Here is a 20,628-nt window from a genome sequence, read left to right on the forward strand (position 1 = left end):
GGGGCAGAATCCCATTTCTTGATTTGAATGGAGGTTACATGGGTATATCCACTTTGTAAAACATCCCTTAGATAGACACACACACACACACACTTAAGATTATATAGATTGATAGGCTTTAAACTGAAATAATTCAATTTAAAAACAAAACAAAAGACAGTACCCAATAATCTTCTATTAATTCCTTAAAAATAAAGTGAAATTGTGGCAAGAGAACATATGCGTGTGTGTAAATGAAAGCACGTCTGAAGTGCTGGTTCATCACTTTACTCCGGCCCGGGCTGACAGAAACCCACCTGTCGTTTGATTGAAACCAGTTCCAGGTCCAGCTGTCTCAGCACCGTGGCTGCAGCCGTGGCATTAGCAGAAACGGCCTCTACATCTTCTTGAGAAAGAAACATTCCTTTTGGAGGTTTCCTCTTGGCTCTATTTTTAGCTTGCGTGCTATGTTTTTCTTTTTTGACCTGAGGAACTGTCTCAGTTGGGGGTACCTGCATGATACACATATTTGACTAATTAGACTCTTAAAAAATAAAACTTAATGTCAAAGGAGTAGTAATGAACATATTTCCTTAACACGACTCCAAAGAGTGTAAGACGAACACCATCCCGTACCGTAATTACCACCTACGGACTGTGACAGGCAGTTAACAGGCAAAACGTTGGCTACTGAAATTTGACTAAACACTCCAAGTGAATTCCATTTCGCTCTTGTGCAGATACACGCTTACTCTTTCACGTTAAGCCTCTTATGGTGAGAATTCTTTTGGGGCACAGTATATTCTCAACTTCCTGTAGTATACAGGAAGGAAAAAAAAAAAACAATCAGTATTTCCCTCTGGTAAGGTTTGCGGCCCTGTAAGGTTTTTATTGTTTTTAAGACTAGGGAGCTATTTTATCTTAACAGTCCCTAGCAGCATAGATGGACACATGGCCACAGAGAGAAAAATGTTTCAGTACATGTAAAAAGATCCATAGTACTTTTTTAAATCTTGCCATTAAGAAATATAAACTTCGATATGAAATGATGACTTTTTACACACCTTTTCTTTTTGGATAGCACTTAACTTTTAGGGCAATTTGTACAACTTGCTTCAAAAACTACATGGTATTATTTTTAAATAGGTGACTGCTACTAGTTTTTTAAGTGTTTTTCTAAAAGCAAAACCTTCAGAAATAAAAGGCAGTAAAATCCAGAACACTTAATTGTGCTCATGCAGAACCTGTACAAAGACCAAGAGGCAGTTGTTTGAACAGTACGAGGGGATACTGTGTGATCTAAAATCAGGAAAAGTGTGTGTCAGGGTTGTATCCTTTCACCATACTTATTCAATCTGTATGCTAAGCAACTAATCTGAGAAGCTGGACTAGATGAAGAAGAACAAGGCATCAGGATTGGAGGAAGACTCATTAATAACCTGTGATACAAAGGTGACACAATCTTGCTTGTAGAAAGTGAAGAGGACCTGAAGCACTTACTGATAAAGATCAAAGACTACAGCCTTCAATATGGGTTACACCTCAACATAAAGAAAATGAAAATCCTGACAACTGGACAGATAAACATAATGATAAATGGAGGAAAAATTGAAGCTGTCAAGGATTTCATTCTCCTTGGATTCAAAATCAACACCCATGGAAGCAGAAATCGAGAAATCATATGATGCTTTGCACTGGGCAAATCTGCTGCAAAAGAACTCCTTGAAGTGTTAAAAAGCAAAGATGTCACTCTGATGACTAAGGTGCACCTACCTCAAGCCATGGTCTTTTTAATTGCCTCATAAGCATGCAAAAGCTGAACAATGAAAAAGGGAGACAGAAGAATAATTAATGCATTCAAACTGTGGGTTGGCAAAAAATAAGGAATATACCATGAACTTCCAACTTCCAGATGAACAAAGAGATCAGCCTTAGAACAAATATAACCAGAATGCTCCTTACAAGTGAGGATGGCAAGACTTCGGCTCACTTACTTTGGACACACCATCAGGAAAGACTAATCTCTAAAAAAAGGACACTATGTTTAAGGAGAGAGTCAGCAAAAACAAGGGAAACCCTTCTTAAGATGAACGGACACAACAGCCAGAATGGACTCATACCAACGATCAAAACGTACCAAGGATCACAAAGATGTCACAGGACTGGGCAATCTCTCCTTCTGTTACACATAAGGTCATCCTAAGTTGGAGCCAACTCGATAGCAACTAACAACAATATAAACCACTGGCAAGAGTGCCACTCAGAGAAGGTTACCGGTCTCCAACTAGTGATAAGTATCAAAAATTTTTATCAAAAGAAGCTTTAAAAACGTGTATAGAACACTTTGACCTAACTGCTCAACTTTCAAAAAATAACTCTAATAGAAAAAATTAAGGGTACAGATAATTACGAGATCATCATTTCAGCATTGTTTATAAAAATCAGGGAGAAAAACAAAACACAGAAATCCATATAGGATTAACTAAGTTATGGTAGATCTGTATGATGGAATCATATGTAGCTATGCATAAAAATATATTTGACATAAAAATATGTTCAAAGTAGAGTAAATGTAAAAGGATACAAAATATGATATATTAAGATCCCATGTATATTTTTAAGAAGTAAGTACGGAGTCAGAATTATGTACAAATGCGTACATATTTTACAAAGAAAACTGTGTGGAAAGATAGTCACCGAAACAGTGGTTTTGAGTAATACTATAATTTTAATTTTCTTCTTATTTAGCTGCATTTCCTACTTTGTCTATAAAAAGTATGTATTATTGATGAAATTTTAAAGCTTAAGTATGTTTAGATTTTTTTTTCAGGTCTAGAATAGCTGTTCTCATACCTTGGGGGACAGAGAATCCTGTGAGAATTTTATTGAAACTATAGACTGTCTTCAGAAAAATATTTTTGCAAATACAAGTGAAAGTCATGTATAACTGTAGGGATTCACACGCCCCTTGAATCCAGAGATTAAAAAATCTCTGCGCAGCCTGAGCAACAGAAGAAGGACAGTCAGGAATAGGAGGAGGAAATGGAATGTGTGGCTGAACTGCCTCCTTTGCTATAAGGCCAGAAGAACTGGATGGTGCCTGGCTACCATTACTGAACATTTTGATCAAAGATTCTGTAGAAAAATCCTGATCAAAAGGGGGAAAGTACGGATCAGAATTTAAGTCTCATGAACTCCAGACTTTCTGGAGCCATGGAGGGTGGATGAACCCCTGAAACGATTGCCCTCAGATAATCTTTAAACCTGAAACCAAAAATATCCCCTGAAGTCTTCTTAAAACCAAACAATAGTTTAGCTTAACTAGTAAATAATGTCTGCCTTAAGCATTATGCTCTTTTAAGAACTATCTATATGGGAGCAAATTGACAATAGCAACTTGAAAGACTAGACAGGAACCTTAGGGAGCAGTGACTTTATGTTAATGAGGGAAGAACAGTTCCAAAAAGGAAGATAAGAACGGTTGTACAACTTCAAGAATGTGATCAATGTCACTGAATTGTACATGTAGAAACTGTTGAGTTGGTGTATGCTTTGCTGTGTATATTCTCAACAACAACACAATAAATAAAAATGTTTAGATGTCTTACATAATGATTTTTAAGATGAGAGATATTAAAAAATTCACTGTGTGAGAGGTGATGGTCCTGGCTGTCTCATGACATTCACTGTTATTTCTGAGTAACAACAGGCCTGCACTGAACCTGCGAGCCCCTGCAGTCACCTCATGACCCAGAGTGTACAGATCCCAGTGGGCCCAGAGAGGAGCCAACCTGGCTCTTGTGGAGATATATGTAGCCTGGTCTCACCAGCGCCACTTTCTAACCTACTAAGCTAAAGCCTTAGAAAATAAAGCAGTTAGGACTGCTACCTATCAGGCAAAATCTTTACTCACTGTCATAAATGCTATTTTCTTCTTTAAGGCTTCTGTCATTAATCTTTCTTGGCAAACAAAATTCTAAGTTCTATAAAGCAAGTTTGTCGAGTTGCCATATCAAGTTGATTCCAACTCACAGCAACCCAATGTGTGTCACAGGAGAACTATGCTTCATAGGATTTTCAATGGCTGATTGAAAGCAGATCACCAGGCCTATCTTAACAAGGTACCTCTGGGTGGACGTGAACTGCCAACTGATAGTGTGTTAACCATTTACATCACCCAAGGACTCCAGAGCCAAGTTAGTATTGTTTAAAAAGTCGTATCACAATCCTTTATAGACAGCACTTAAGATACTGAACAGAGTGAGTAAGCAGAATGTTTTACTTCATCTGAACAATACACAAAAATATACCTCCTTTTTGCTTTCCTTGTTTTGATCAACCTCAATGTCAATGGGGTTATTTCCATTTGTTTCTTCCAGTTCATCCTCACTGGAAGACAAGAACAAGTTACTGAAAGATTATTTTGTACTACTTCTATTAATTATAAAAATATAAGCAATAAATTGATTTAATGGCAGATGTAATAAAAAATTAGTGTATGTTTTCAGCCTGCTGAGATAAAAGCATTTTTACAATTCAAATGAAATACTAGTAACTCCATAGTTCTTTTAGTCTAAATGATGAAAAAATATTGAAAAAGACTTCTAACCACCCAAACCGGGTCTCAAATACTAATGCTTTATATTTCTGAAGTGTTTTCTATACCAAAGGAATGAACCCTCAGCTGCAGAATATCAAATTTCAAAGAAATTTACTTTATTTCCCCATAATTATCTACTGGAGGGCTAAGACATGATCATTAAATATAACAGAGAAATTATGTAAAATTTTATAAGAATGTAGTAAGAATGAAGTCCCAATGCACTGGAAGCAAACTTGCCAAGAAGTAAAAATTCATTAAAAAAAATTTTCTTTTATTGTGCTTTTAGTGAAAGTTTACAAATCAAGTCAGTCCCTCATATAAAAATTTATATACACCTTGCTATATATATATACACTCCTAGCTGCTCTTATTTTCGTGTCCATTCGGCCAGCTCCTGACCCCCTCTGCCCTCTCATCTCCCCTCCACACAGAAGCTGCCCACATAGTCTCATGTGACTACTTGATCCAAGAAGCTCGCTCCTCACCAGGATCATTTTCTATTCCATAGTCCAGTCCAATCCCTATCTGAAGAATTGGCTTTGGGAATGGTTCCTGTCTTGGGCTAACAGAAGGTCTGAGGACCATGACTTCTGGGGTCCGCCTAGCCTCAAACCATTAAGTCTGGTCTCGTTATCGGTCTTTTCTCCTGCTCCCTCAGGGGCTCTCTGTTGTGTTCCCTTGTCAGGGCAGTCATCAGTTGTTGCAGGGAACCATCTAGTTCTTCTGGTCTCAGGATGATGTGGTCTCCGGTTTATGTGGCCCTTTCTCTCTTGGGCTCATAATTACCTTGTGTCTTTGTTGTTCTTCATTTTCCTTTGCTCCAGGTGGGTTGAGACCAGTTGATGCATCTTAGATGGCCACTTGCTAGCGCTTAAGGCTCCAGAGGCCACTCTCCAAAGTAGGATGCAGAATGTTTTCTTAATAGATTTTACTATGCCAATTGACCTAGATGCCCCCTGAAACCATGGTCCCTAAACCCCCGCCTCTTGTATACTGGCCTCTGAAATGTTCCGTTTATTCAGGAAACTTCTTTGCTTTTGGTTTAGTCCAGCTGTGCTGACCTCTCCTGTACTGTGTGTTGTCTTTCCCTTCACCTAAAATAGTTCTTGTTTACTATCTAGTTACTGAATACCCCTCTCCCTCCCCACTCTCATAACCATCAAAGAATATTTTCTTCTCTGTTTAAACTACTTTTTCAGTTCTTGTAATAGTGGTCTCATATACAATATTTGTCCTTTTGCAACTAATTTCACTCAGCATAATGTCTTTCAGATTCCTCCATGTTATGAAATGTTTCACGGATTCATCAGTGTTCTTTATCGATGCATAGGTATTCCATTGTGTGAATATACCATAATTTATTTACTCATTCATCCGATGATGGGCACCTTGGTTGCTTCCATCTTTTTGCTATTATAAACAGTGCTACAACAAACATGAATGTGTATTTATCTGTTCGTGTAAAGGCTCTTATTTCTCTAGGATATAGTCCAAGGAGCGGGATTGCTGGATTGTATGTTAGTTCTATCTCTAGCTTTTTCAGGAAGCGCCAAATCGATTTCCAAAGTGGTTGTACCATTTTACATTCCCACTAGCAGTGTATAAGTGTTCCAGTCTCTCCACAACCTCTCCAACATTTATTATTTTGTGTTTTTTGGATTAATGCCAGCCTTGTTGGAGTGAGATGGAATCTCATTGTAGCTTTGATTTGCATTTTTCTAATGGCTAGTGATTATGAGCATTTCCTCATGTATCTGTTAGCTACCTGAATTATCTTCTTTAGTGAAGTACCTGTGCATATCATTTGGCCATTTTTTAACTGGGTTATTTGTCTTTTGGTAGTTAAGTTTCTGCAGTACCATGTAGATCTTAGAGATCAGAGGCTGATCAGAAATGTCATAGCTAAAAACTTTTTCCCCATCTGTAGGTAATCTAAAAATCCATTTTTGAAGTCCCATTTGTTTACTCGTGACCATACAAGTCTTAAAATGGGAACTGTTTTTTGGTGGCCTGTGTAACAAATTTTTAAAAAGACAGCTCACGTTTGTATGATACTTCCCATATTTTTGTTTACTATTCTTCCATGTAGTACTTCTTAACCAAAAAAAAGAAAAAGCCCTCTGGTAGGCTTACAAAATGAGAAAACCAAGCTCGCGGAGGCCAGCAGCCTGCCCAGTTGGCCCACGGTTAAAAACAAGTGCAGAGTGGTGGTAGCAGAAAACGCACGTCATCAATTGCCAATATCCCATTCCGTCTCCAACATCCAAGCCAGATACACACCCACTACACACCGTGCCCATTCCACCCCAAGGTGGCAAGACATTCTAGCTGAGGAAAGTATCCATGCAGAGAAAGAGCCTGGGGTTGAGGGAATTTTGTCCCAGTCCCTGCCATTACTTTCACAGGCAACAACCTCTCAGATGCTACTGCCGTGGCAGAGTGCCCCCGTCTGCATCCTGACAATACAAAAAGGTGCACCAGGAGGTGGAAGCACAGCACTTCTCAGCCCCATTGGCAGAAATGCAAAGAAAAGCACCTGGGTAGCAAGAACGGAGGTGTGTTGGCCTTTACTCTTAAGATTTCATAGTCAAGGATGACAAATCCCATCTATTTCTTGATTTAATTCTAACTTTTGTTTACTAGACTGTACCTCTTTCTAGTAATAGGCCTTATTGTATAAAACCATAAACTAGACCTAATATATAATAAAAATAAATGAAAAAATTTAATCAAAAGTTGCTGCAATACTAAAAACAAATGTAGTAGTGTTTGTTACCTTCCTTTGGTAAGAATAACCCACTGCCATCAAGTCGAGTCTGACTCACAGAGAACTGAGTCATAAACATACCCACTAGCATGCATGCTGCAGACCAAGAAACAGGCAGATGTATCAAGGTCCACAGTTTTCTAGAATTTTAAAGTTGGAAAGAGCTCTGGAGATGTTCTCAGTATTGCTCTCATTTTATACCTGGGCCCAAAGATCTGAATTCTCTCAATCTGTCCTTACATGTTACTCTCTTTCATTTGAAATAATGTCCTCGGAAAGGACCTTGAGATTGTCTAGTTCATCCTTCTTTGTTTTATTTTGTACTATTAATTTATAAAAATAATGTAGAAAATGTGGAAACTGTAATTTTTAAAAGTCACCTATACTCCTGCCACCCTAACACAAAAGCCATGTCGTATACTATGTACCGCCTTCTGGACTTCCAGCACCTTCACCTCAGAGTTGAGGAAACAGAGGCCACCGAACTTGCCTGTGAGTGTGTAAGTAGAACCTTCAGAGTTGTACGCATGCCCAGGTGCACACCCACTGCACTACACACTGCCCTCACCCCGCTTCTGAATATGAGTACACAGCCATTTCCACCACTCTATGCTGTATAAAGGACTAAGAAAAGACTGAGAAAGTAACGGTTAAGAAACATCCTACTCACTAAGCTATCCTTAAAGACTGTCTATCATACTTGCTAAAGAATTATCAAATGTTTCTCTCTCTCACACACACAGGCACAAAACATGTGGCCAAAAAGCGGAGAAGAAAATTTAAACTGTGTTGTCGTTTTTTTGGTTTGTTTTTTACATACCAAACATAAAAACATGTCAAATACGTCTTACATAAACATACCAAATAAATTTCAACCAAGAAAATAAAAGATTCCTTTTTATTAAAAGGAGACACACTTAAGACCCTTAAGGGACAGGGCAGGTATCTGAGAAAGTTTAGTCATTTGCAGTGGAAGCTCCCTGACTTCAGGGAGAGAGTTGTGAAGACCAACACTTGGGATTTAACACACCTCACCAACATGGAGCTTTAACACACATCATGGGCGTACTTCCGTAACTTCTGGTTCCACCAGGAAGTTACTGGGGGAAATGCAGTCATTTGGCCTTTCCTAGGAATTGTAGTGTATCCTCTAGCTCCTAGGAATTCTAGCGACTCAAAGACTCCCCTATGTGGTGAGACAACGGCCCCCCTTTGCACTGACCTTTCCTCTCGCTCCCGTTTTTGTTTCCGAGCATGGCGGTCCATCACACTGGTTTTAGTCCTCGTCTTCTTCCAGGAATAGTAAAATTTCACTAGACTTGCAATAGATTTATCAGGAAGCTAAATATAAAAAATCAGTTGGTTTAGATTTAAAGGTAGTCTTTGAAGACTAAATAAACATATTTAGATACATTTCATAAAGGTCACTCACATATTCAGAAATAAGTCAAGCCTCTTTTTTTAAATAAGGAAAAATATATTAAAAGAACCTTTATCGATACATTTTCAAATTACTGAAGCTTGACTGTAAGTGAAACTTATCCCAGGAAAGATGAACCCCATCAAAACAAGTCAGAGTTTGTTACATACACAATATTCTTAACACACTTTTGGCTTATTTAGAAAAGAATCCCTTTAATACTTAATGCAAATTTCAGTTAAGCTTTGATGGTAGGAGTACACCAACAGCTTCTAGAACGAGCTGCTTTTTCTAAGGGGAGCTTTGTTAACAATGGGGATACCCATGCTGGAGGGCGAGACTTCATCTCTCAGGTGTGCTGCAGAGAAGCGAGGCTGGGCTGAGGGCGAGGAGAAGAGGCTAATGCACTTACCATTTGTTGGATTCTATGAAACGTTTTCCCATGAAAACTAAAGGCTTGTTCAAACAAGACTTTATCTTCCACAGTCCATTCATCTGGGAAGGGGGTAAAGTTGGGCAAATCAGCCAATGATTTTTCAATATTATGCTTATGCCAAAATAGCATCCCAAGAGCCTAGAAAAATAACAGCAGTGAAATTTTAGCGCGAACAAAGACTTGATTAAACATTACAATGGAAGGAAGGTGACAGAAGAGCATGCATTTCTTGACACCCAGATAAAGTAGGAAGAGCCAACTTGTATGTGGCGTTAAATGGTAGACACAGTTATACAGCTTTTTGTACGTAACTCATTTATTTCACAAGCTCTGAGAGGCAAACGCTGTAATTTCCACTTCTCAAATCAGACTATCGAGGCCCTGAGACATTACTAAATAACTTGTAGGTAAGTGGCTGAAGCAGGATCCAGATCCAAGCAGTGTGGCCTAGAATCTGCGCTCTTAGCAGGCACATACTAACACCGCTGTCTGTGAAAGGAGAAAGTCACTTATAAGCTATTATAAACCTTTTCACCTCAGAAAGGAAAAACAAAAAAATGTACACATGGGCAAGGAACAAATTAGACACAAAAGAGATAGATTATTTAGGAACCCTTTCTTGAGAAAATTTTCCATATTACAATTCTAAAGTGAAAAGGGTCATACTTTTGAAGACTAAACTCCTTAAGGACTCATACAAGTATATTTTACAACCACCCAATAATACTTTCTAAATAGAATTTAAAACCGAGGATTTTCTGAGCCATCTGGTGAAGTCCATATTCAGGGTCTGGAAAAAGAGAAGCATACATTTCTTGCTTTGAAAGATTCTGGAGATATTTTATTGTGCCTTGTTTTTCTGAAAGTGCCTTCAACGACCCATGTAGGATAATTAAAAGTAAGGCTAAGGATGAAAGAAAGAGTGTAATCGATACAACCTAGAACAGTGGAGTCTTCTGTTCTTAGGATGAATGAGAAATGATGGCAACGTACAGGCTGCAGGAACTAGATCAATGCCATGAAAAGCACAAATCCCACTAAATATGCTTCAAAGAGTAGTTTGAAATAAGGCTGAGATAAAATTTCATGACACTGTGGGGGGAAAATAATGGATCTCTCATCAATAGGCTCCAAACAGTATTTTTTATTAAAAAAAAAAAAAAACTTGGGTCAAATTCTTACGACCTGAAAGTCATTCAAAATCATGAATATCAAAACACTGTAGGTCTAACTGGGATAATATGGCTGGGGGGGGATCACACAACCAGAAGAATGCCAAGCACACCACAAATGAGACAGTGTGCTACACCTAAAACTGCCACTGTCCAAACTGCTGCAGACCCACAGACACCTATAGATGACTTTCCAATCACAGGGACCTCAAGTACTCACCTCAAATAGTGAAAGTGACCAGAGCTTCCTTGTGTAACACTGTTATAACCACCAAAAAGTTGCTAATGAGGAAACACTGCTACTCAGCACAGAAAAGAAAAAAATTTAACAGGCTGGCTACAAAAACCCATTTTTAACAACAAAAGAAAATCATGACATTACCTGCTCCATGTTGTACCCATGCTTCTCTTTAGCAATGGCAATGTATTCGTCCACTGAAAAACAAGACCAGAGACCAGTAAACAGCCTGAGGAACACAGCAGCCTATGGAACTGACATGTATACACACACACACACACTTCAAGCCAGCCTATGGAACTGACATGTGTATACACACACACACTTCAAGCCAGCCTATGGAACTGACGTGTATACACACACACACACACACTTCAAGCCAGCCTATGGAACTGACATGTGTATACATACACACACTTCAAGCCAGCCTATGGAACTGACATGTGTACACACACACACACTTCAAGCCAGCCTATGGAACTGACGTGTACACACACACACACACACACACACTTCAAGCCAGCCTATGGAACTGACATGTGTACACAGAATAGAGACTAAGAATAGAGAACAGAAGGTAACAAAACAGCATTGTACAAAACAAACTCATTAAGGATCCTACATGTATAAATCCCACAGAGAAACAGGTGGAAGAACATACTCAGATATTAACAGTAGTTATCTCTGAATGGTAAGATTACAATTATTTTCTTACTTAAAAAAAAAAAAAAAACTTGGCTCTACTTCAATTTTCTACAACAAAGTATTACTTTGGTACTTTGAAAAATAATTATTTAGAAATAGGAAATTGGGGTTCCTTTTTAGTCTCAGTTAAGGTTAAAGAACAAGTAAACTATTTTTATGTATAAAAAAATCTTAGAGATGAATTCCAAATTTTATCTAAGCGATCCACCACTAGTCCTGAGCTCCCATTGACCTTATTACTCAGCTCACTAGCTTGTAACCTTGAACAAAACACTCAGCTGCTCTGAGATTTAGAGTTCCATCTGTAAAGTCAGAACACCGCTAACCTACAATGTTAAAAAGCACCCTGTAATAGTAATGGGGAAAAGTGTTTTACAACTGAGTGTTAGACGTTTTAAAGGAATTCTGTCTAATTTTGTTAGATGTGAAAACGGCACGATATTTTTTTGAGTCCATATCATATTTCAGTGTTTATGGAGACATGACACAACGCCTGGTATTTGCTTTAAAATACTCCGAGCAAAAAGAGCAAGGGGAAAGACCTGTGAAATAAAATCAGCAAATATTAATAGTTTAATTAGAGTAGGTGACAGTTACATAGGAATTTATAGTATTCTCTTTATTTCTGCATGTGATTTTAAAATTCCATGATAAAAAATTATAATAAATAAAGGCAATGGCGCCTTAAAAAAAAGCTTAGCAATACAAGGTGAGGCCCAATAATGAAGATATCTATGATCACCACAAAACTCTCAAAGACCTTCTGGGTTAGGAGGCTCTGGGCACACTACTGCATAGACAGGAATGGGCAAGTAGCCCCAAGTTATAAAGGGGGGGGCGGACAAAACGAAGAGAATATTTTAGTTCAGCATTGGCAGAACTAATCATAATTTATTTGAACAAATTTCTCAATTCAACAAGTATCTATTTACAATCAATATGTTCTACTGGAGTTATAAAGCGGGGGGGCATGGTTGGGCCCTTGGGGATTTAAGAGTCTAGTGGGAGAGCTAGGCACAAGCAGATAATTTCAGTATAAGGGGCAAGTTCCAGCTGCCAAGCACTAAGGAAACACCACGGAAAAGGCTGACTCAGGCCCAGCAGAAGAGGCCACCTTCAAAGGTGAGTCTACTTCCTCCCTAAGGGTTTCCTCTAGTCTTTCTTTCCAGGTGTACCCCCTGGTGGTGCTCTGGCTACATACTCGGCTACTAACCAAAAGGCTGTGGGTTCGAATTCACCCACCAACTCTGAAGGAGCAAGACCCAGTGATCTGCTCCCGTAAAGATTACAGTCAAGAAAACCCTATGGGGCAGCAGTTCTACTATGTTACACGGAGTTGCTGTGAGTCTGAATAGGCTCATCGGCAACTAACAACAACAGCTGATAGCACTGCTTTACATTCACACCTATGATCTGTCTTTACCCCTTATTCCCTCCCTTCCCTAAATCTCACTCTCCAGGTGACCAGTAACAGTTTCAGATTCTCTCTCCAGACCTTGTCTGATGGTTTATTTTTTTAAGTAGAAATGCGGTCATGCTAACTGCTGTCTGCGACTTGTTTTTACTTACAATATGTGATCATCTGCTGCTAACCAAAGGGTCGGCAGTTCAAATCCACCAGGCGCTCCTTGGAAACTCTGTGGGGCACTTCTGCTCTGTCCTATAGGGTCGCTATGAGTCGGAATCGACTCAGCGGCAGTGGGTTTGGTTTTGGATGTGATTATCTTTCCATATCTATGGTACCTATTTACCTTATTTAATTAGCCCCTGAGTCAGAGGCACTAAGACATCTAGTTTTTTCTCTTACACACTGCCATGAATGTTCCCGTACATATATCCTTGTGAAAGTGCACATACCCTTAATATATCAAATTGGTTTTGCCAAATAACTCTGTCATACATGATCTCACTTGGAACCCTACAACCCCAATAAGGGACGGAGAAGTACAACAACCAAATATACAGTTGAAAAACTAGGTTCAGAGCAGTCCACTCACCTACTGTCATACAGCTAGTAAATGAACAACTAGAAACAGCTGCCGCTGAGGCAACTCCGACTCATGGCAACCCCTGTGCGGCAGAGTCAACTGCTGCAGAGGGCCTTTGTGGCTGTGGCCTTTCTGAAACACATCACCAGGCCTATCTTTCAAGGCACATCTGGGTGGGTTCGAACCGCCAGACTTTCAGTGAGCAAGCCAAGTGCTTAATTGTTTATGCCACCCAGGGACTCCCTAACAGTTAATAGAAAAGATCCAATGAATTACAAGTCAGGTCTTCTAAATCCCATTATGCTATTCAATTATACCATAACTATCCTTCTAATTGTGGTATAACTGACAGTCAATTTAGGAAAAAGAAATCAATTGTGAACAAGAATTTGAGCAATTTTATTAGTATGTATTCTTATAATTCAGACAAGAATGTTTCCATTGACAAAAGAAAAAGTGGAAATAATTCAAACAGTAATCACCCATAGTGCAACTCAGTACTAATTTCAATACTAAGGCACTAATTTTCTGTTTTTTTTTTTTTTTTTTTAACCTCTATAATGAATGCAAACTAACTGGTTACTTCACCCAGAATGCACTAAAATTCTAATTTACCTGAAAGTCAACTAATTACAAACTAGATTATCTTAGTTTGTAACAAAAGTTGAAACTATTGATTAAAAAAAGAGGGGGAGGGGATTATTCCAAAACATGTTGCCTGGTTTTACTTCACAGCAGGGTGGGTTCTGTCAAGTAAGAGAAGAGTGCGCTGAGGTTCTGAAGATGCTCCCCGTAAGGCTGCACAGAAAGTGACCACGCACACTGGCAGAGTGCTGCCGAGAGCCGTCGGGGCCAAGGATCACACTGGAGGAGACCTCGATGCATGGGGCAGCACACGAGAGCAGAAGATAAAAATGGGTAAGGAGAGGTATTCAAGAACTCGGGGTCAAGAACGTGTGACAGAAAACAACCTACAGTGACTTCGGGGTCAACCCTGGAGAAGGTCTGCTTATTTACTGCCCAGTAGTGGCTTTCAGAGGGTTCTGGAGTGGCTTTCAGGGTTCCTTCTTTTAATAAGTATTTGTTGACTGAACAAGGAACCCCACACTCCTGCTGCACAATCTCAACTCTGTACACACAGATCTCCAGACACAGTATTTACCTTAGCTGAGCACGGAGTGTGTGTCACGTGACCTTTAAGCACCTGAGCACATTGGCTGGCTGGGCACAGGAGGCCCTGCAGTGGTCACCTGGGGGCCGGTCACCTGGTTCCGCAGTTCTGGCAGACGCTGCCTGCTCAGCAGTCTGCTCTGCTAAACTAGTCGAGGGCATAACAAGTCCTTTGTCCCCATTGTCTCCACCGAAATTTAGCTGAAAAATTACAAGCATCTTTGCACGCTACTCTATTTTCTTTTGGTTTTGTTTTTTAACATGAGAATTGGCTGGAGGTAGAAATGCTAAAATTGACTGACAAGGTCATTCTGATTGTGGCAGCTGAGGCTGACTATAACATTTGCCATGTTGTAAACAGAAGACATTCTTACTAAGGTAGCCTTTTAAAATTACATACCTTTCAGATTTTCTTGGAGACCACTCTGAGGACTCAGACCTAAAGTAAAGGAAGATATAGAACTCTACCGTCATAGCTACATAAGTGAGGTCAATGGCCACTTCTACCAGGTGCTCTGAAGGCTGTGATAAAATAAGTTAATATACGGAAAGTCTTGTAATCTGTTCACGAATTACCATCTGACAGCCATCAGCAAATATACTTTTCATTCTTCTGTCTTCACTGTCCAACAAAGATTAGGCAAACACTTAATGAATGACCGCTTGGGGTGCTGTGCTAAGTACCATGGCAGTATTTTGGATTCTTTCCCCAGCAAGGTAAAAGGCAGCACAGTTTAGATACGGGGTTACACGACAATACTAAACAATAAGAAAGCCCCAGGTCAAGTCCTGTCCCTGCCTCTTGATAAACCGAGTTCAGATCCTGTTGCCTAGTATGCAACAAGCACTACATTTAAGGACTGTACTCCTTAAGTAACCTCCTTGGCCTTTCTAGGAATGAGCTCTCCCCAGTAGATACAGCCATCTGTACAAATAATGCTGGTGAGGGGCCCTATTTCTTGCTGCTTTCCTACTCCACAGTCCTCAGTTCTTCTCTTTAGTAATCAGAAGGGCATGGCTACCTACCATAACTTCCAGAATGCCCCATGTCCACCACCCACCCTACCCCTTTATAGTGTATGCCAGTAGGGCAGTGAATAAAATGGAAAGTGCATTCTTAAACACCTCCCAAGTGGTTTCCTTAACTAAAGCAAAATAAGCCTTCAATTTAAGACAACGAAATCCATTTTCAATTGCCCTCATAAAAAAAACAAAGGATAACCAGATGCTTAAGGTGGGTGGATAAAAGATGAAACAGAAAGAGGAGCAAGAGAAATACAAGCTACCTGAGACAAGCTGTCCTGAAGCCAAGAAAGCAGGGATCCTTGGGGGCTTTTCCAGTAAGTTCTATCTCTGGCAGTAACAATCTCAATTTCACCCCAAAAGACTAAAGTAACCCAGAGTTAATCCCAATCTGGGACTGAGGAGCCATGGTGAGCCAGGGATTTGTCAGGTGAACTGGGATCAGGACGAGGAGCAAAGTTCCTGTGGCTTCAGGACTTGCTGGGAAATTTCCTGGGCCTGGGCACATGTATGTATGTACCAGCCTCCCCCAACTCTCAGGGAAGTCCCAACGAGTCACCTGTGAAGGGAGAACGCGCAGGCTTGCCTTGTGCAGTTTATCTGACATTTTAATCTGTTACACAAGCCGAAGAATTAATCACTGGGCTAACTGTCCTTTGCTTTAATAACAATTCTGTTATGGCACACATGCAATAGTTTTTAAAACTTGGAAACTCCTTCCTAGAGAAATAAGAGCCTTTACATGAATAGATATATGCACACCCATGTTCACTGCAGCACTGGTTACAATAGCAAAAAGATGGAAGCAACCAAGGTGCTCATCAATGGATGAATGGATAAATAAATTGTGGTGTAGTCACGCATCGATAAAAAAGAGTGATCAATCTGTGAAACATTTCATAACATGGAGGAACCTGGAAGGCATTATGCTGAGTGAAATTAGTCAGCTGCAAAAGAACAAATATTGTATAAGACCACTATTACAAGAACTCGAGAAATAGTTTAAACAGAAAAGAAAATATTCTTTGATGGTTACGAGAGGGGGGAGGGAGAGAGGAAGGGAAGGAGAGGGGCATTCACTAATTAGATAGTAGATAAGAACTACTTTAGGTGGAGGGAAAGACAACACACAATACAGGAGAGGTCAGCACAGTTGGACTAAACTAAAAGCAAAGAAGTTTCCTGAATAAACTGAATGCTTCAAAGGCCAGCGCAGTAGGGGTAGGGGTTTGGGGACCATGATTTCAGGGGACATCTAAGTCAACTGGCATAATAAAATCTACTAAGAAAACATTCTGCACCCCACTTTGGAGAGTGGCGTATGGGGTCCTAAATGGTAGCAAGTGGCCATCTAAGATGCATCAATAGGTCTCAACCCACCCGGAGCAAAGCAGAATGAAGAACACCAAGGACACAAGGTAACTGTAAGCCGAAGAGACAGAAAGGGCCACATAAATCAGAGACTACATCAACCTGAGACCAGAAGAACTAGATGGTGCCCAGCTACAACTGATGACTGCCCTGACAGGCAACACAACAGAGAAGCCCTGAGGGAGCAGGAGCGCAGTGGGATGCAGACCCCAAATTCTCGTAAAAAGACCAGACTTAACAGTCTGACTAAGACTAGGAGGACCCCAGTGGTCATGGCCTCCAGATCTTCTCTTAGCCCAAGAAAGGAACCATTCCCAAAGCCAACTCTTCAGAAAGGGATTGGACCGGACAATGGGATAGAAAAAGATGCTGTTGACCAATGAGCTTCTTAGACCAAGTAGACACATGAGACTACGTTGGCATCTATCTGGAGGGGACATGAGAGGGCAGAGGGGGTTAGAAGCTGGCGGAATGGACACAAAAAGGGAGTGGAGGGAAGGAGCGGGCTGTCTCCTTGGGGGAGAGCAGCTAGGAGTAAAGAGCAAGCTGTATATACATTTTTATATGAGAGACTGACTTGATTTGTAAACTTTCACTTACAGCACAATAAAAATTAAAAAAAAAAACTTGGAAATTCCTATTAAGACAACCAAGAAAAATTGTTTAATATTAAATTATGACGAATAAAGATATGAATCACTGAGATCCTACAATGCGTGCAAGGACTGAACAAGTCAATGGTTTTTTTCTGAAGAGGCAGAAACTAGCCACGTGGAAAGCACATAGGTCAATATGTTGTTGGGCTAAGATCATCTAAATACAGTGTGTGTGCGCGCACCCATGTGTGTGTCCCTCACTCGAATTTACAAAATTCCTAAACCCTAGTCAAACACTTATTGAGCTGTGCTTCCTTGGTACAAAACACTGCATTATGTATGATGCCAAAATATAAAAGCAAAAATTAACCAATTTCCTGCAGCAGCTTAATTAACACACAGGTAACAGAAGAGAACAGGAACACAGGAGGTAACAGCGTAGATGTAGGACAGCACGGAAACGCAAGATAACCTGTAAATAATAATAACGAAGGTAAGGGAGGAAAAGCTTCCTAGAGATTCAACAGCTACAGTGCTAAGTAATAACAATAGCTACCGTTGTTCTAAGCTCTTTATAAAGGTTATTTTGTTAATTCTCCTCAATAATCCTATTACCACCCCTATTCACAAATGAGGCTCAAAGAAGTTAAGTAACTTGCCCAGGGTCACACAGCGGTAAATAGCAAAAACAGAACTTTCAGACAGTCTGACTCCAGAGCCCGTGGCCTTAAATCTCTCTGTGCTATCCATCTCTTGAGTAGAGGAAGGAGGGCATTTTAGATAAGGAGACGAGGCTGCATGGGAAAAGGAACTAAGCAAGGCTGATCAACACACTCTATCTAGCTTGAATGGAGTTAAGAACAACCGTGACGAGGAAAGTGACAGAAATGGAGGGTGAGAGACAGATGGTGGCCTCGTGCTGAGCTTCCCTTTTTATATTCATGTTTTAATCCAATGAACTAAATGCCCTTAGCACCATTTGTAAGAGTCTCAAATTCTCCTCCAAAACAGGGAAGGATGCAGATGAAAATTGTCTCAGTAACCTCAACTCACCCCTCCCCCAATACTGCAGAGATTCAGCAGAACACCTTGTGATCTTGCATATTCTATGCAGAGCAAGGGGAGGACAGCCTAAGGTGGTTTGAGGACAGAGCTACAACTTTAATACAGCCTTTTAAAATTATCATAACATTTGCAGTAGCATTAGGCACTGCAAAGGGAACACGGCACCGATTTCTCTCTCGTAACTCAAACTAAGCATGCCAAAATTTTCTTCAAGAATACAGTAACATATCATGGCATCTCCTTTTACTCCTTTTATGATTAAAATGAGAAATAAGTTATTACTGTAACTCACTAAGAATCAAAACCAGCTCAAATCATTTAAGCAAAACAATTATGCCACCTGGTGGGCACAGACATTACTACAGTTAACATCTCTGAACAGGTATCTTTGTTGTTGTGTGCCACCTAGTTGATTCCGACTCACACCGACCCTACAGGACACAGCAGAACTGTCTATAGGGTTTCCTAGGCTGTAATTTTTTTTTTTTTAATCTTTACCGGAGCAGACCGCCAGGTCTTTTTTCCTGTGAAGCCACTGGTGGGTTCGAAATGCCAGCTTTTCAGTAGCAGCCAAGTGTTTAACCATTGGGGCACCAGGGCTCCTTGCATCTATCTTTAGAGGAAGCGAAGAAGACACAAGAAACAAGAAAAGACATATACACTAAAGAAGCTTATCAGATGCTTCTGACCTACTAGGATTATTGTTGTTGTTAGGTGCCATGGAGTTGGTTCTGACTCATAGTGACCCTAGAGGACGGAGTAGAACTGCCCCATAGGGTTTCCAAGGAGCAGCAGCTGATGGATTTGAACTGCCAACCTTTTGGTCAGCAGCTGAGGACTTAACCGCTATACCACCAGGGTTCCAACCAGGGTTAGCCAAAAAAAAAACCCACTGCCGTCAAGTCGATTCCAACTCATAGCGACCACATAGGATGGAGTAGAACTGCCCCACGGAGTTTCCAAGGCGTGCCTGGCAGATTCAAACTGCCAAACTCTTGGTTAGCAGCCGTAGCACTTAACCCCTATGCCACCAGGGTTTCGGAGTACGGCAATGGTTAAGTGCTCGGCTGCTAACCGAAAGGTCAGCTGTTCAAACCCACCAGTGGCTCAGCAGGAGAAAAGACCCAGAGATCTGTTCCTGTAAAGATTACAGCCTAGGAAACCCTATTGGGACAGTTGTACTCTGCCCTATAGGGTCACTAGGAGTCAGAATTGACTCAACAGCACCCAACAACATTAATGATGTTAAAGGGCTTTGCCAGAGTGTTAATATAATCTACCAGTCCTTCAAAGACAGCAATAAAATGTGATTTCTTTTTGAAGAGGCTGTGTCTTTCTTTCTTTTTAAATGCTTTATTATATTTTCGGTGAAAGTATACACAGCCCAGCAGCTTCCCATTCAACAACTTCTACACATAGTGTTCAGTGACACTGGTTATACATTCTTCAGTGTGTGTCAACATTCTCATTATTCCCGTTCTAGTTGTTCTACTCCTATTAATTTAGTCTTACTCTTCTCATCTATGCTTTAGTGTAACTATTCTCCAACTATGCTTGACAGTAACTGTTCTTTGGTCTCAACCAGAAAATTTTTTATGAAGGCATAGTTCTCAAGAGTGAAATTCTTTACTTTTTGAGCTAAGCTGCTAGTTAGCTACCAGAAAAATTTTTATGAAGGCACAGTTCTCAAGAGTGAAATTCTTTACTTTTTGAGCTAAGCTGCTATTTAGCTAAAAGGTGCTTTCAGGGTGTAATTTCTGCTCAAGGTTTAAAGAGGATCTCAGGGCAACAGTCTTAGGGATTCCTCCAGCCTCATGAAGAGGCTATTTACTAATGTAGTTATTCAATGAGCCCCCACCCCCACCTCTCGGTTAATTCTACAAAATCCCACCCAGTCTCAGACAACCCCATCTACTGGAGATAGGAAATAGGAACACCATACTTAACTACACACGTTTGGATTCAGCTTCTGCCATCTATTCCTACCTAAATACCCTATCTCCTCCTTCCAGTTTCAAGTGTATGACTGGATACATCCTATATCCCCCCACTCTGTGCCTTATTTTTACTTACCGGTAAAAGAACAGATTGACCA

At 40.2% G+C, this 20,628-nt stretch overlaps 1 protein-coding gene across 2 annotated transcripts in view; it reads right to left on the reverse strand.

The window, feature by feature from the left end:
* Positions 1–20,628, reverse strand: part of RCOR1 (REST corepressor 1) — a 146,288-nt gene that overhangs the window by 19,903 nt on the left and 105,757 nt on the right. For both annotated transcript variants that reach the window (XM_064292942.1, XM_064292943.1), the window contains 5 exons: positions 10,760–10,812; positions 9,182–9,343; positions 8,572–8,690; positions 4,290–4,368; positions 297–491 (listed from right to left, as the gene is read on the reverse strand). In XM_064292942.1, the coding sequence (XP_064149012.1) occupies positions 297–491; positions 4,290–4,368; positions 8,572–8,690; positions 9,182–9,343; positions 10,760–10,812 (608 nt within the window). The remainder of the gene's footprint in view (positions 1–296; positions 492–4,289; positions 4,369–8,571; positions 8,691–9,181; positions 9,344–10,759; positions 10,813–20,628) is intronic.

This window comes from Loxodonta africana, chromosome 10 (genome assembly GCF_030014295.1).
Source record: "Loxodonta africana isolate mLoxAfr1 chromosome 10, mLoxAfr1.hap2, whole genome shotgun sequence".
Taxonomy (NCBI): domain Eukaryota; kingdom Metazoa; phylum Chordata; class Mammalia; order Proboscidea; family Elephantidae; genus Loxodonta; species Loxodonta africana.